This window comes from Lithobates pipiens, unplaced genomic scaffold (genome assembly GCF_037356315.1).
Source record: "Lithobates pipiens isolate NorthernLeopardFrog02 unplaced genomic scaffold, aLitPip1_a1.2 Scaffold_19, whole genome shotgun sequence".
Classification (NCBI taxonomy): domain Eukaryota; kingdom Metazoa; phylum Chordata; class Amphibia; order Anura; family Ranidae; genus Lithobates; species Lithobates pipiens.
Genome location: NW_027507764.1, coordinates 273607743 through 273620911, shown reverse-complemented (window position 1 = coordinate 273620911; position 13169 = coordinate 273607743). Strand labels below are relative to the sequence as shown.

Here is a 13169-nt window from a genome sequence, read left to right as displayed (position 1 = left end):
TCAGTTGCCATTGCTATGGGACACCCCACATAGTAACTACTATGGCTCTGTGTCCCGTGATGTACGATAAGAAAATAGGATTTTTAAAACAGCTAACCTGTAAAATCCTCGTTTTTGAAGTATATCACGGGATACAGACGTCTCTCCCTTCTTTGGTATACACGTGCATAGCTTTGATAAAAAACAGGAGGTACTCTCAGTAGTGTGAGGGGTTATATAGGGAGTGCACTTTTTGTGTTAGGGCGTGCCAGTGTCCATCACCTGAAGGTGGCCTATAACCCACATAGTAACTACTATGGCTCTGTGTCCCATGATGTACTTCAAAGAAAAGGATTTTACAGGTAAGCAGTTTTTAAAAATCCTATTATCTGGTCTCCCACAGTACACAGAACATGAAAATGCAATTATTTTAGTAAATATAAACTGCTAAACCCCTTTTATCATCAGCAGTATATAGCAACCTAGTGACTTCTATCAGTGTCAGTGTCTGGTTAAAGCTTGAAGGAGTTTCCATTCTACTCTCACTGTCCTCTGAGGCTGTAGGACCCCTGACCCTGTCTGGACAGTGCTGACTGGTCCTGTGCTGATTTAAAAACCTTCTCCAGAATATGCATCTGGTTGGCAGCTGGAGGTCTATGCACACTGAAGCTAAAGACTTTGGATATTTTTTCTAAAACATCATATATGTTCCCGTTTCGATCTCATTTTCATATTTGCTCAACCTCGACAGAATCATTGGGACCACTCTCCAATGACGTTGACTCTCTTTCCACTGAACTTGTATCGTAGAGGTCCTGGAGGTTGAATGAAAGCCTACTAAATGACCAGTCTGTCCTGGTCACTCAGTTACTGCAATTGTATTTTGCAACCAATGTCCCTGAGGAGTTATGAGGAGTTGTTATCAGCACAGGCAGTGTTGGAGGGCCATAACAGTAATTCAGGGTGAACCGATTGCACACAGTTCCAGAAATAAAGAAGCCGTAGGAGTTGTCGGACCTCCTAGATAACACAATTGCAGTACTGTGGGGGTGTGTGTTTGTGTGTGTGTGTGTTTTTTTTTTTCTGACTGTTGAGCGCCCACATTACGTATATTCTTCCACCCAGCTTTTTCACTTCCCCCGAGGGAGCTTAATCCACTTGGTTATCATATTCCAGCTCCTATATGTGCCTTAACTACTCGTAAATATTGTCATCTTATGGTGTGAACCAAGACCTTTCTCAGGTTACAGAGGAGCAGTTTAACTTGAAAAATATAACATTTGCGGAATGAATTATGTTGTCTATTTGATTGTGTGTATTATATTGCCACCTGCAATACGTAGGATGTACTACTCAGTCTCTAAGAAATAGTATAGTTAAGCATTTCGGTGACCCCAGCAATCCAAATGTTAAATTATATATTTAATGCCTCCTGACAGTTCAATGAACATTATGGGGGTGATGTTACTTTTAGATTTTGTGGCACAGAGCATGTGGTTCCAGCTAGCGGGTTGGGGATCAACATCAGAGGCTGCTGGAGGGGGAGGCTTGGTGAATTTTTAGGTTGCAAACAAGGGTTCCACAGGGGTTAAACCTCAGGTGGGACCTGGATCTGCAACTCTGGTGATTAATTTCCTCGCCTTCACGACAGCCTATGTCTCTTTTCCTGCTTTTTGGACATCATGTCTCTGTGTGTTTGTGTATTATGTTTGTTTCTAATTTTTTTTCTTTACTATTTGGCTTTTGGACAAGGGAACATTTGTTAAGGGCTAACAATTCGTCATTGCCCCTTTTCCAACCTGTGTGGTAATTATACAGTATATTGATCTGTTTATACCAAGTTGCTGACCTTTTCGTTTGAGTACCTAAACATACTTGGGCAAAAGTAACATTCGTGAATGCTGGAACAGAAAAATACACCAATTTGGACAGTTGGAAATCTCAAGTGACAGAACAAACGCTTGAGCAGTTACCTTTGCAAGCAGGATGAGAACGAAAAATAAAAAATAAATTAAAGTAGAAGGAAGCTGGAGGCTTCAGACTTTGGAGGAAAAGTGTCACAAACAGAAGGCCGTGCTAAATCAGAAATGTCAGATGCAGACACAAGGCTTTGGGAAGTCAGACTGGGAGAGTTTCTTAAAGGCAGTCAGAGCTAAATGGGTCTTGGAAGAGCAAGGCACCAACAAAGTCACCATGAGGCAGGATACAAATAAGTCTCAAAAGGGCCTAACAGTGCCAAGGTCTAAGAACTGAAAGGTACTGTCAGTCTCGGTAGTATGTCGCATTGGTAGTGTCTCAAAGATGTGTGGGACTGGCATAGGAGAGTGCAAGACACCAGTCTCACATTCAACCAGATCAAATCTTTGAAGAAACACTGCTTCCATACCAGAAGACGCCATCATATATTTGACAGAGTCACACATTCAGAAGTGGCAGACACAGAAGGGACAGAAATTTGATCCTGAGAGGCAAACGTGGGTGCTGGACCTCACAGGCAAGCTCAAGGTGCTGGATCCCAGAGGCAAGGTAAGGGATAACCCCTGTCTGTCTCGGGGAGAGAGAAGTCCTCAGGGGTAGACAGTGGCCAAAATGAGGTACGGCTAAAAAGGTTAGTGTTTGTAAACCCAATATTTCGAATTCCTGATATGTGCCTGCTGTACCAGGTCTTCTGTTCTCTGCTTTCCTTTTAAAAACCTATCCACACTAGGCATGAGAGTAAAAGTGTAGTCAGTCCTCTTGCTGTGCTGGGAATTCAGCCTGCTCTCCTCCAATGATCAGACTTGTCCTGGCACCCCCCCCCCCCCCCCCCAAACACACACACACACACACACACAGCCTTCGTGGGACACATAGCAGTCATTACTATCTGGGACGTCCCCAAGCAAAGCCCTTATGGGGAGGGAGACACCATCACAGAAACTGCCACTATTACTGTTTGTGATATGCTGAGCCCAAAGTCTCCTCCATGTTGTTGACATCCACCCGATAAAAAACCCTGTGGATGTATAAACCTAAAGACCAAATAGCAGTCTTGCACACCTGGGCCACTGACAACTGATTACGGATGGCTCAAGGTACTCCCACACACCTGGTAGAGAATCTCTCCCCAGAAAAAAAGTGGGATTTTGCCCTTTAAAACCATAAGCATCCTTGATAAACTGGCAGATCCACTGCTAAACATCGACCTGGATACTGCCTGTCCTTCCTGGGCTCTTCTGGCTGCACAAATCAGGATTCCTGACCTGTGCCAACAACTCAAGTAGACCCTGAGCATCTAAACTACCTCAAGAGTAGGTAGCGATCTTTCTCCTGCCAACTGTGGATTAGGAGAAAAATAGAAAAGCAAGACACTGTCCTGATTCAAGGGAAAACCAGAAGCCACTCTAGGCAATAGGGACGGATGAGGATGCAACATCAACTTATGACGTGAGACCATAAACAGCTCCTTGCACGAAAGAGCCACCAGCCCCGACACTCCACTTAGTGAAGCAATAGCAATGAAAGAAGCCATCTTCAGAGAGAAGGGACTACCAGTCTCCCAATTGGTTAAAAAAATGACCTCTGCAAAGACAGACAAAAGTGATTCCCAGTCCAAAGGACACAAGAGTGGCCTGACTATCTACGCTACAAGCTGTCTGGAGTAAGAATCAAGGAGTGAAAAACAATGGCCTCTGGAAAAAATGGATAGGGATGAACTCAAACTCTTAATGGTACTTAAGGCCAACCTCCTTTCCCCTACTGATTGGAGAAAGAAAATAAATATCCCCACTCATATTCCACTTCCTGGCCTCCCCCAGGCAAAAAATATTTCCAAGTCCTGTAATTGAGGTTCCCTGAAACCAGCTTCCAGGGACTAAACAGTGTGAAGATACAAGATACAAGACCATTAAATCCCGCTGGACTGGGAGTGTACAAGGAGCGACCCCCGCAAGTCTTGCTATGTCAGTGCACCAAGCCCTCCTGGGCTAATTCGGCAAACACCATTATCAGTGTGGCCACTTCCCAGATTCTTTGCAAAAGATGTGGGAGAAGTTGAAAGAGAGGGAAAGCATCAAATAGGGGAGAACTGGTCCCTAAGGTTTTACCAGTGGACCTGTCCCTATTGGCAGTGGGACTTTCCTCCCAGAAACAACCTGTTCCAACTTGTTGTGGAACTTGGAATCTAGTAGATCCACCTGCAGATTCCCCCTGCCATTATTCTATAACTGGAGTACTTACTAGTTGTTCTACTGTCTCAGACAGCCTGTGGTTCACCTTCTTGAGCCACATAACTCCTGGTGGTTGATATATATGCTTGCAGAGGCATTTCCGGATTACACCTACAACTGGTTTGTCCCAGCATCCAGAGCAAGGCATACTGGCCAAGATGTTGATGTGCAGTATTTTCTCCTATGGAGACCAAGTCCACTGAACTATAGCCACCTTCAGACCAACTGAAGAAGCTGGCATCAGTGGTTATCTTCCCCATCCTATTCTCCAGATTTCAAACCATCAACCAGCAATTTTAGATCTGCAATACCCTGGGAACAGAGCCCTCTGGCAAACCAATGCCTGGATCTTCATGTTCCAGACAGAGAGACTGATCCTCTACAAAAGGCCTGGAGTAGTACTGTATGTAGGGAACGTGCCTTGGCCTAGATACAACTTCCTCCTGCAGAAATGTATCAAGGATAATCTGGAACAGACGGCTTCCTGAACAAAGATTATTGAGGTATACGGAGTTTATCACATCTGCGTTTTCAGCAAGTGAAGCACTGGCTGGGAGCCTGAAGAGCAGAGTAACGAAAATAAAATAAAAAAAACAAGATTTTGTACGGCAATTTGCAAAAACCCTTGATGAGCCTGGAAAAAAAACGGCACATGAAGCTATGTGTCATTCATGACTATGGACCCCGAAATCGACCCCTCGCAAAAGTGAACTCTAAATGGAAAACTATCTGAAATAGGAGGATGTCCAGTGGCTTAAGCTCTATGCTAGACCTTATGTCCCCCATTTGGTTTTGGGACCGCTACCTGTTGAGGGTTTTTTTTTTCTATTGAGTCCATACCTTCTGTTTCGAGAGTCAGATGCAAGGCAAAAGACTGACAACTCTGTGGCAGACCCCAAATGTCAAAAGAGGCGTACCTAACCTATCAAGCTTTTGTTGGCTAAAAATGGAGCAAAACCACTTCAAAGCCTGCTCCTAAGATATTCTGGCCTGAGATGCTCTCAAAACACAACAGCCTCATATGCCTCCCTCACACAGGTGGGGAAAAGCTTACAGAATCTTGTAGTCCTGGGTAGTCTCACATCCATATACTAACCAGGCTTGATCAACAGAGATCAGGCATGGTCGAGTCCATCATGGAAAATCAATGCGTTTTGACATCAATGCATCTGACACCACTGTCCATCAGGGGATGTGGACACTGCCGGATCACTGAACCCGAGAGTGGTGCACCTGCCTCCCCCAGCTGCCTCTCCTTTCTGGAACCATTTTAACTGGTATAACAGGTAACTAGCGTAGCAACTATATTAGCCAACCTAATACACAGTCCTCCAAGGAAGCAGTTCCAAAGCAATGTTGGTTTACTGGTTTGCAACCCCTTACTTATGTAAATATGTAGGTAACCAGGCATGCCGCTATGTAGGTACCCAAGTAAGCAAACATGCAGGTATATAAGTATTCTTGCCATTCATGCATTTATATATGTATTCCCAGGCAAACAAACAAGCACACATGCATGTAGTCCCAGGCAAACAAGCACATATGCATGAAGTACAAGGCAAATAAGCACATATGCATGAAGTACAAGGCAAATAAGCACATATACATGACGTCCAAGGCAAATAAGCACATATGTATGTGCTTATGCGTTTAGACAAAACACGAACGTGTGCGTCCATGTAAACATGCATTTATGCAATACGTTCCCATGGAAACATGCATTTATGCAATACGCAAGCATGCATTTATATTATGCAACAAGCATCTATGCAAACATGTATAAACATGCATCTTTATGAAAACATTTATAACCATGCATCTTTATGCAAAAACGTGTTATATCAACTGTGCATTTCAGCAAACATGCATTTTAGTCACCGTACATTTTAGCTAGTTTGCAAGCATGCACATGCTTAACTGCACTTGGCTCCATACTAGCCCTGCAGGATTTAACCGAGCATGCTATACTGGCGACTCCTTAAAATGCAGCCATGCTCACGTTTTTCCAAACGTGTATATTTAAACATGCATTTAAGCAACAAGTTTGCAAGCATGTATACTATGCTGCACCTGCCTTCCGAGCAGTCAACATTTTAAAGTGAACTGCTATCCATCCAAGGGTGTATCAGTTTACAGTTGTACTGTTTCCCCGGATAAGCAATAAATATGCAGCATATAATCATGACTTGTCTGCCACACATTTCTCCCATAGTAAGTACTCACACTTTGTTAGTATCCATGGGCTGCTGTTATGTCTCCAGAGTCCCTGCTGACCACATGGCAACATGGCTGCCCTTCCACTTTCTGCCTATATAAAAAAAGGCCATACTGAGCAAGCATGTGCCCTCTAGTGGCTGGAGAAACAGCAACCCACACAACAAAGAAGTACACATCGTGATTAAACAGCACAGTGGCCACCGAGAGGTACAGTCATATCTCTTTTTTTTTTTTTGAGAGAGAAACTGCAAAAATGCAGTCTTACCATTCTTGCTACAGGACTCTGAAAATAACAGTAGTCCAATCTTCATCCATCACGGCAAGCTTTGTCACAAAAGACCTTCAGAGACTGGGTACCCCTTAATCTGGGGTCCACTCCCCTGGACCTGTGTAACACCCTGCAGAAAAGCACCTTGGTCAGAACAAACACTGTGCAGGGTTCCATTACGCAGAGTCCAGCACCATAGGGCTGCATTACAGGCAAACCTTGAGGAATCTTCTCTCCTTCCAATGAGGCTCGGGTACCATTAATTTTGGCAGACAGCTTTTTTTGAATGGATCCAACTGAAGTTAATGATTCTTAATAGAACCTTCCAGACCTCTAAGTATGCTCCAAGAGAACATGTATCACATCAGTGACAACCACAACAGACCAACAGACCAATAGCGAAAAAAATTGAGGTACTTCCTGTATAGGAAGGGTTATATGGGGGAGGACTTCTTGTTTGACTGATTTACCAGTGTCCATTCACCAGTAGGTGGCGTAAAACCCAGATAGCAATGACTGCTCTGTGTGCTGTGATGTACGATAAAGAAAACTAGGTAGTTCAGTCTGATTGACCTACTGAACAGAGCAAGTCTTCCTGGGAAAGAGCAAGCCCTGATGCCAACAGCCCTGGACCTGGAAACAACTCTGCTGCTTTTACCAGCACTGAATGTTTGTAATGCAGCACAATCAGAACCCAGTCCCCAGGTCCCTTCCAGACTAACCACTGCAATGTCAAGCCCAGGGGGTCTGGGCATGGCACTCCAAAGTCCAACCGAGAAAAGGTTGATCAAAGATACTGAAGTAAACAGTAAAAGAATGAAGCCACACACGTGTATATGAAAACAGTCAAGTGAAAGGGTTTACCAAAATAACGTTTAGAAGCTTTAGACCTACCTTTGTGGTAAACGGAGAAAATTGTAAAGGAGATAAAAGATGTGGGAGAGGTTTTGCCCAGCACATTATTTGTGAAAGTTCTTCCATGTCACATTCATTATCAGAATTTTCCAAGTGGTTGTCATTTAAATCTTGAAGTACAAACACAGCTTTTACTGAGGTCTCTGTTTGGAATTGCTGGTCTCCCGTATATTCATTATATGCATCCTTGTAGGTAAGAATTTCATGTGATTTTTTACAGTCAGTAGAATCATTTGATGCATTTACAACACCCTCTTCAGAGAAGGTGTCAAACTTGCAACTTAATGTTGAAGGATTAAAATGCAGAAGAGAAGGCGTGTGATCAACAGGGCTCTGGAGGTGCTTTCCTTTTCCTAAATTGGTTTCTGAAGGAAACAAAAGTTCATAAAAATAATGTCATCACTTTAAATTGTGGTAATGTTCCAAACAGAAAAAAAACAATCAAGCTATTCAATAATTATTAATTTATCCGTTAATTCAATAATGGTCTGATCGCATAAAGGTGAAAAAGACTAATCATGTAAAACCAGGTTTCCCTGCCATATACGCTCATCTTCTCTTGAAGCATATCTAAGCCCACAATAAAACATGATTATATCACAGCCTACCAGTTCTTAGATGTGGTAGGTATATTATTTTTTTCCAGGCTTTATTCCCTTTTTTCTCCTGGTAATCCTGTGAATAACACACTTACTGTCCTTGGGTGGCTATGCTAATTCCTCCACTGTATGTATTTAGTGAGCTGTAATTGCAACCCACATTGGACTTCAAACATGTCTCCCTTTGTTCATCTCTTTTGCATGTGGGATGATGGGATTAGCACTTTAGACAAAGGGTAACATTGTTTACTGCTTTAAGTGACACTGCATTTCTGGCAAGATCTTCAGCTATATTCTGTATTTGCTAAAAATGTTCTTAGATTGAAAAAAGAAAATCTATGCAACCACCACATCTAAGAAATATAAGAACCTCTTTTTAGTGATGTATCCCAACCAAGTAGTGTTACACCGTAGCATTACCTCTATAGCACCTCACAGACTTTAGAATCTCACCAAATCATCTGTGCAGAATATTTACCAGAGTGGTACTGTGATGTCAGAAATGGGGAAATATTGACAGGCAGGACATAGACAACTGTGTGCTGTGGTTCTAACATCAGGAGACTACAACAGTTTACAAAGAAGCAATTGTTTGCGAGGCCTCTATATCCTTTTCTGACACATGGTGGTAATGGCAATCAGTAAATAGTGTGTCGGTACAATGGATGGACCAGTGGATAAGTGTACTGTACATATTTTTTATTGACAAAATGTGAAAAATATACAAACAGAACATAGTTTTACTGACATCCTCAAAATAAAGGTAAAAAACAAATACTGCCTTGCTTCATAGTTAAAAATTAGCGAGTGTAACAAATATTCAGCATGACTAAATGCTTTGAAGTAATGTGTTGTAGGCTATTTTAATGCATCTTTCCTGCACAGATCATCTTATCTGGGAACTAAAATTCCATAAATGTGGGATAGAGGCAAAACAAAGATTAGTGGTGAGCCATGCCAAAATAGGAGGTGTAAAGCCTAGTACACATGGGTCGAATGTCGGCGGAATCGGCCAGTTCAATAGAAACCGTCCGTCATTAGGGCCGTTTGTACTGGGGTTGGTCCAGGGGCATGACCAAAAACAGTCTGCTCCCGATCATTATTATTATCATTACAATACAGGATTTATACAGCGCCAATAGTTTATGCAGCGCTTTACAATATAAAAAGGAGACAATACAGTTATAATAAAATAAAATACATGAGGATTAAGAGGGCCCTGCTCAGAAGAGCTTACAATTGAATAGGGTGGGGCAGGTGGTACTAAAGGTTGTAACTGTGGGGAATGAGCTGATGGAAGTTGTAGAAGATTAGTTGGAGACCTAATAGGCTTTCCTGAAGAGATGAGTAAGAGTAAGGCATAGCCGGACAGGTGGAGGTGGCGAGTTCCAGAGGATGGGAGAGGCTCTGCAGAAATCCTGGAGATGAGCAAGGGAGAAGGAGACAAGAGAGCTTGAGAGTAGGAGGTCTTGAGAAGAGCGGAGAGGACGATTTGGGTGATATTTGGAGACGAGATTGGTGCTGTAGCTCGGGGCAGAGTTGTGAATGGCGTTGTATGTTGTGGTTAGTATTTTGAATTTAATTTGCTGGGTGATTGGGAGCCAGTGTATGGATTGGAGGAGAGGGTTAGCAGACACTGAGCGGTTGGTAAGGTGCACAAGTCTGGCAGCAGCATTTCTGATAGACTGAAGAGGGGATAGCCTATGGAGAGGCAGGCCAATGAGAAGGGAGTTGCAGTAGTCAAGTTGAGAGATAACAAGGGAGTGAATGAGGAGCTTGGTGGCTTCATCTGTTAAAAAGGGGTGAATTTTAGAGATGTTACAGAGGTGAATTCTACAAAATTTTTACAACGATTGGATTTGGGGCTGAAATAACAAGTCAGAGTCTAGGATTACACCTAGTGCCCTGGCGTGAGGGGAGGGACTGATAGTTGCATTGTTGATTTTGATGTAAAAGTCATGGAGGGGGGCACGGGCAGGGGGGAATATTAATACCTCAGTTTTAGATATCAAGTGACCAAGGAAGGAGGTGTAGCTCGAGAAGAGATGGGGTCCAAGAACACAGCCTTGGGGGACCTCCCCAGAAAGGTGCAATGGAGAGGAGACACTGAAGGAGCACTGTGATAGATAGGCAAAGAACCACATATATAATACAATGATATTCCCGCGCTACCAAATGTGTGCATTTTTTACAATATGCTGCAACTCTGAAGGAAATACCTAGAAATTTTATAAAGTGAAGGTAGTGCTGCGCTATGAATCTAAATACTGTGTGTAATAAAGTGCAAAGGTGCTCAATAAAAGATATGGTTGAAAGAGGCAGTGTTCAAAGGTAAATATATAAATCCAGTCCTAGGCAGTATAAAAACGTGTCACATGCCCTGCGATTTGTTCGGATAAAACAATAAAAAAGTGTATCAATAAGATAATAAAAGTATATCAAACACTCAAATGATTCTTTGTAGAACAGTGATAGGAAATATATCCATATGGTGTGCACATGAAGTGAAAAAACGGTGCTCAAAAAGGTGGTGCACTACTATTGCAATAAATCCTGAAGGAACAGGGGCGCATGCGCGGCATGCAGGATGGCAGACATCTAAGAGAAGAGCTTCAGTCCCCCTCTCTCCGTGCGCAGCTCCTACACAGCTAACGTAGCATCCACAACCCTAGGAGCGACGTTGCCAACTGCCAGAGGTTCCCAGGCACCGTATGGGCAAGATCGGCTTCCAGAAAGCGATCTACAGAGGCTTTATCCCACCACCGTTACGGCCTCCTCACAGTATGGAGCGCTTCCTGTATAGGCCGCAAACCCCCGGCCTCGAGTGATCCGCTCGGCCCGCCGAACCCCACACGTGGGCGGGACATGTGACCTCGGAGGACAACAGATCCCAGCAGTCCCATCCATCTGAAAACCCCACAGATGTAGCGACAGTGGCTGTACTAGACCTCAAACTGAATTCACTACTGCATGACCCTCACCCACAGCATTGCTAAAGAGGTGGGTAAAATAGCACATGAGCTGCGGGGAGAAATTGATCAATTGGGGGAACATACTGACACTCTGGCGAATAAATTTGATGAAGTAACCCAATATATACATGCTCTCGAGGAAGATAATGCCACCATGAAACATACAGTCTCCCAGCTCCAGCAAGAAACGGTTAGTGACAAAGAGCTTCGTTTATCACTTTAGCTCCCCATATATCCCTGATATAGACTGGTGCCTGGACAGGGCACACAGATCCTGGGGGTTCCCTTTCCACTTGTCCGCTTCCAAAGATGGCATCCAATGCTCTCTGAGAGATCTCTACGAGAGGGAAGCTTTCATCCGCAACCTGGGTATCTCACCTATTCCTGAAGAAGATCTCCAAGCCCAAGCGCCAAACCCTAAACCACTCACCACCCCAGCCAAGATCTGGACCCCAGTCCAACGAAGATCGCAGAAGGCCTTTTCCACATCGCAACGTGCCAACTCTCACAGATTCCTGACCTGAAGAGACCCTCCCTCCATTAATCTTTAATTATTTTATTTTTTTACATCATGGCCAGATATTGTGTACTCTGGCTATGACAGTGACCTTGTTGGAGAATGGTCAGCTTCTCTCACAAAGAAAGACACATTACTTCTTGTTAGATGGATCCTATCACCCATAACTCTTCTGGAAGACGTTTCTTACCTTTCTCATGATCGATTAGTTGCCTACCTCTGATCAGTTTTGTTTGGTTTTTAAGCAGAGATGCCAACCCCCCCCCCCCCTCCCCCTGGTTCCTGCAGGCTGCTATGCACCTCACTACAACTCATGGCTTTTGCCTGGGTAACCTGAAGTTTTTTCACCTTCAGGTTTAAAAAAAAAAAAAAAAAAAATGTATTCTTGTTTTTTGTGGGGATTTTTTTTTCATTTTTTTCTCTTTTCTTCTGTTATTTTTTGCAGGTTCAATTTACAGGTCTTTTTTATTGACCTTTATACGGTTCTAATGCCCTTTACACACTGTCGGAAATTCCGACCATAAAATCCGACGTATTTTTTCCAGACGGATTTTGTCCAAAACTGGTGTTGCATACACACGGTCGGACAAAGTTGTCGGAATATCCGATCGTTCGGAACGTGGTGACGTTCATTGCGTACGACGGGACTACGTAGAGGCTAGTAGCCAATAGCTTCGGTCTCGTAATTTGATCTGAGCATGCGTGGCACTTTGTCCGTCGGAATTCTCTACAAACGATTGGAAAAAGATATGGCTCTAAAAATTTACTCATGTAATGTTAAGGGCCTGAATTCCATCAAGAGGCGATGGCAAGCTCTGAAGGAGTTTAGGTCCTCCAAGCCGGAGGTGATTATGATTCAGGAGACTCCCTTTAAATCCGGGGGCTCATTTAAATTCACCTCCAAACATTTTCCCGTGGCTTATATGGCCTCAGATCTCTCTGGAAAAGCGGAAGTAGCAATTCTTATTAAACAATCCTGTCCGATCCAGATCCTCTCCTCTTATTTAGACCCTCAAGGTCGGTTCATACTCCTAAATTGTAGTCACCTGAACACCTATTTTAATTTATTTTTTTAACAGAAGGAAATGTTTATTGAAGTTATTAGACATTGTACACCAGACAGTTATTAACACATCACTCAAAATTTTCTCAGCAATATTTGCACTAACAACCATATATCTCTGGAGTTAAACACAGTATTGAGGAGCGTCATCCCCGCTCTCCGTGCCACCTCCTCCCTCAATCATATTCAGGATCATTGTATGTGTTACATCAAAAAAGGATGCCGGAACCTATACAATGTGCACCCCGTTATCTTGCATAGAAGGTAAGCAAGAAGGAGATGGAGGAGAGAGAAGGGAGGGGCAAGGGCAAACAGACAAAGGAGACGGATAACACATGGGAGGGGAGAGAGAAGAGCAGACAAGAAGAGGAGAGTGAAAAGGGGGACGAGGGGGGGACCAGGGAGAGAGGACAGTCCATGCCCTTCACTTA

At 43.4% G+C, this 13169-nt stretch overlaps 1 protein-coding gene across 4 annotated transcripts in view; it reads right to left on the bottom strand.

Annotated features, from left to right (window-relative positions):
* ICE1 (interactor of little elongation complex ELL subunit 1) overlaps positions 1–13169 on the bottom strand; it is a 464643-nt gene that overhangs the window by 246343 nt on the left and 205131 nt on the right. For all 4 annotated transcript variants that reach the window (XM_077491941.1, XM_077491944.1, XM_077491942.1 and 1 more), the window contains one exon: positions 7567–7952. In XM_077491941.1, coding sequence (XP_077348067.1) covers positions 7567–7952 — 386 coding nt within the window. The remainder of the gene's footprint in view (positions 1–7566; positions 7953–13169) is intronic.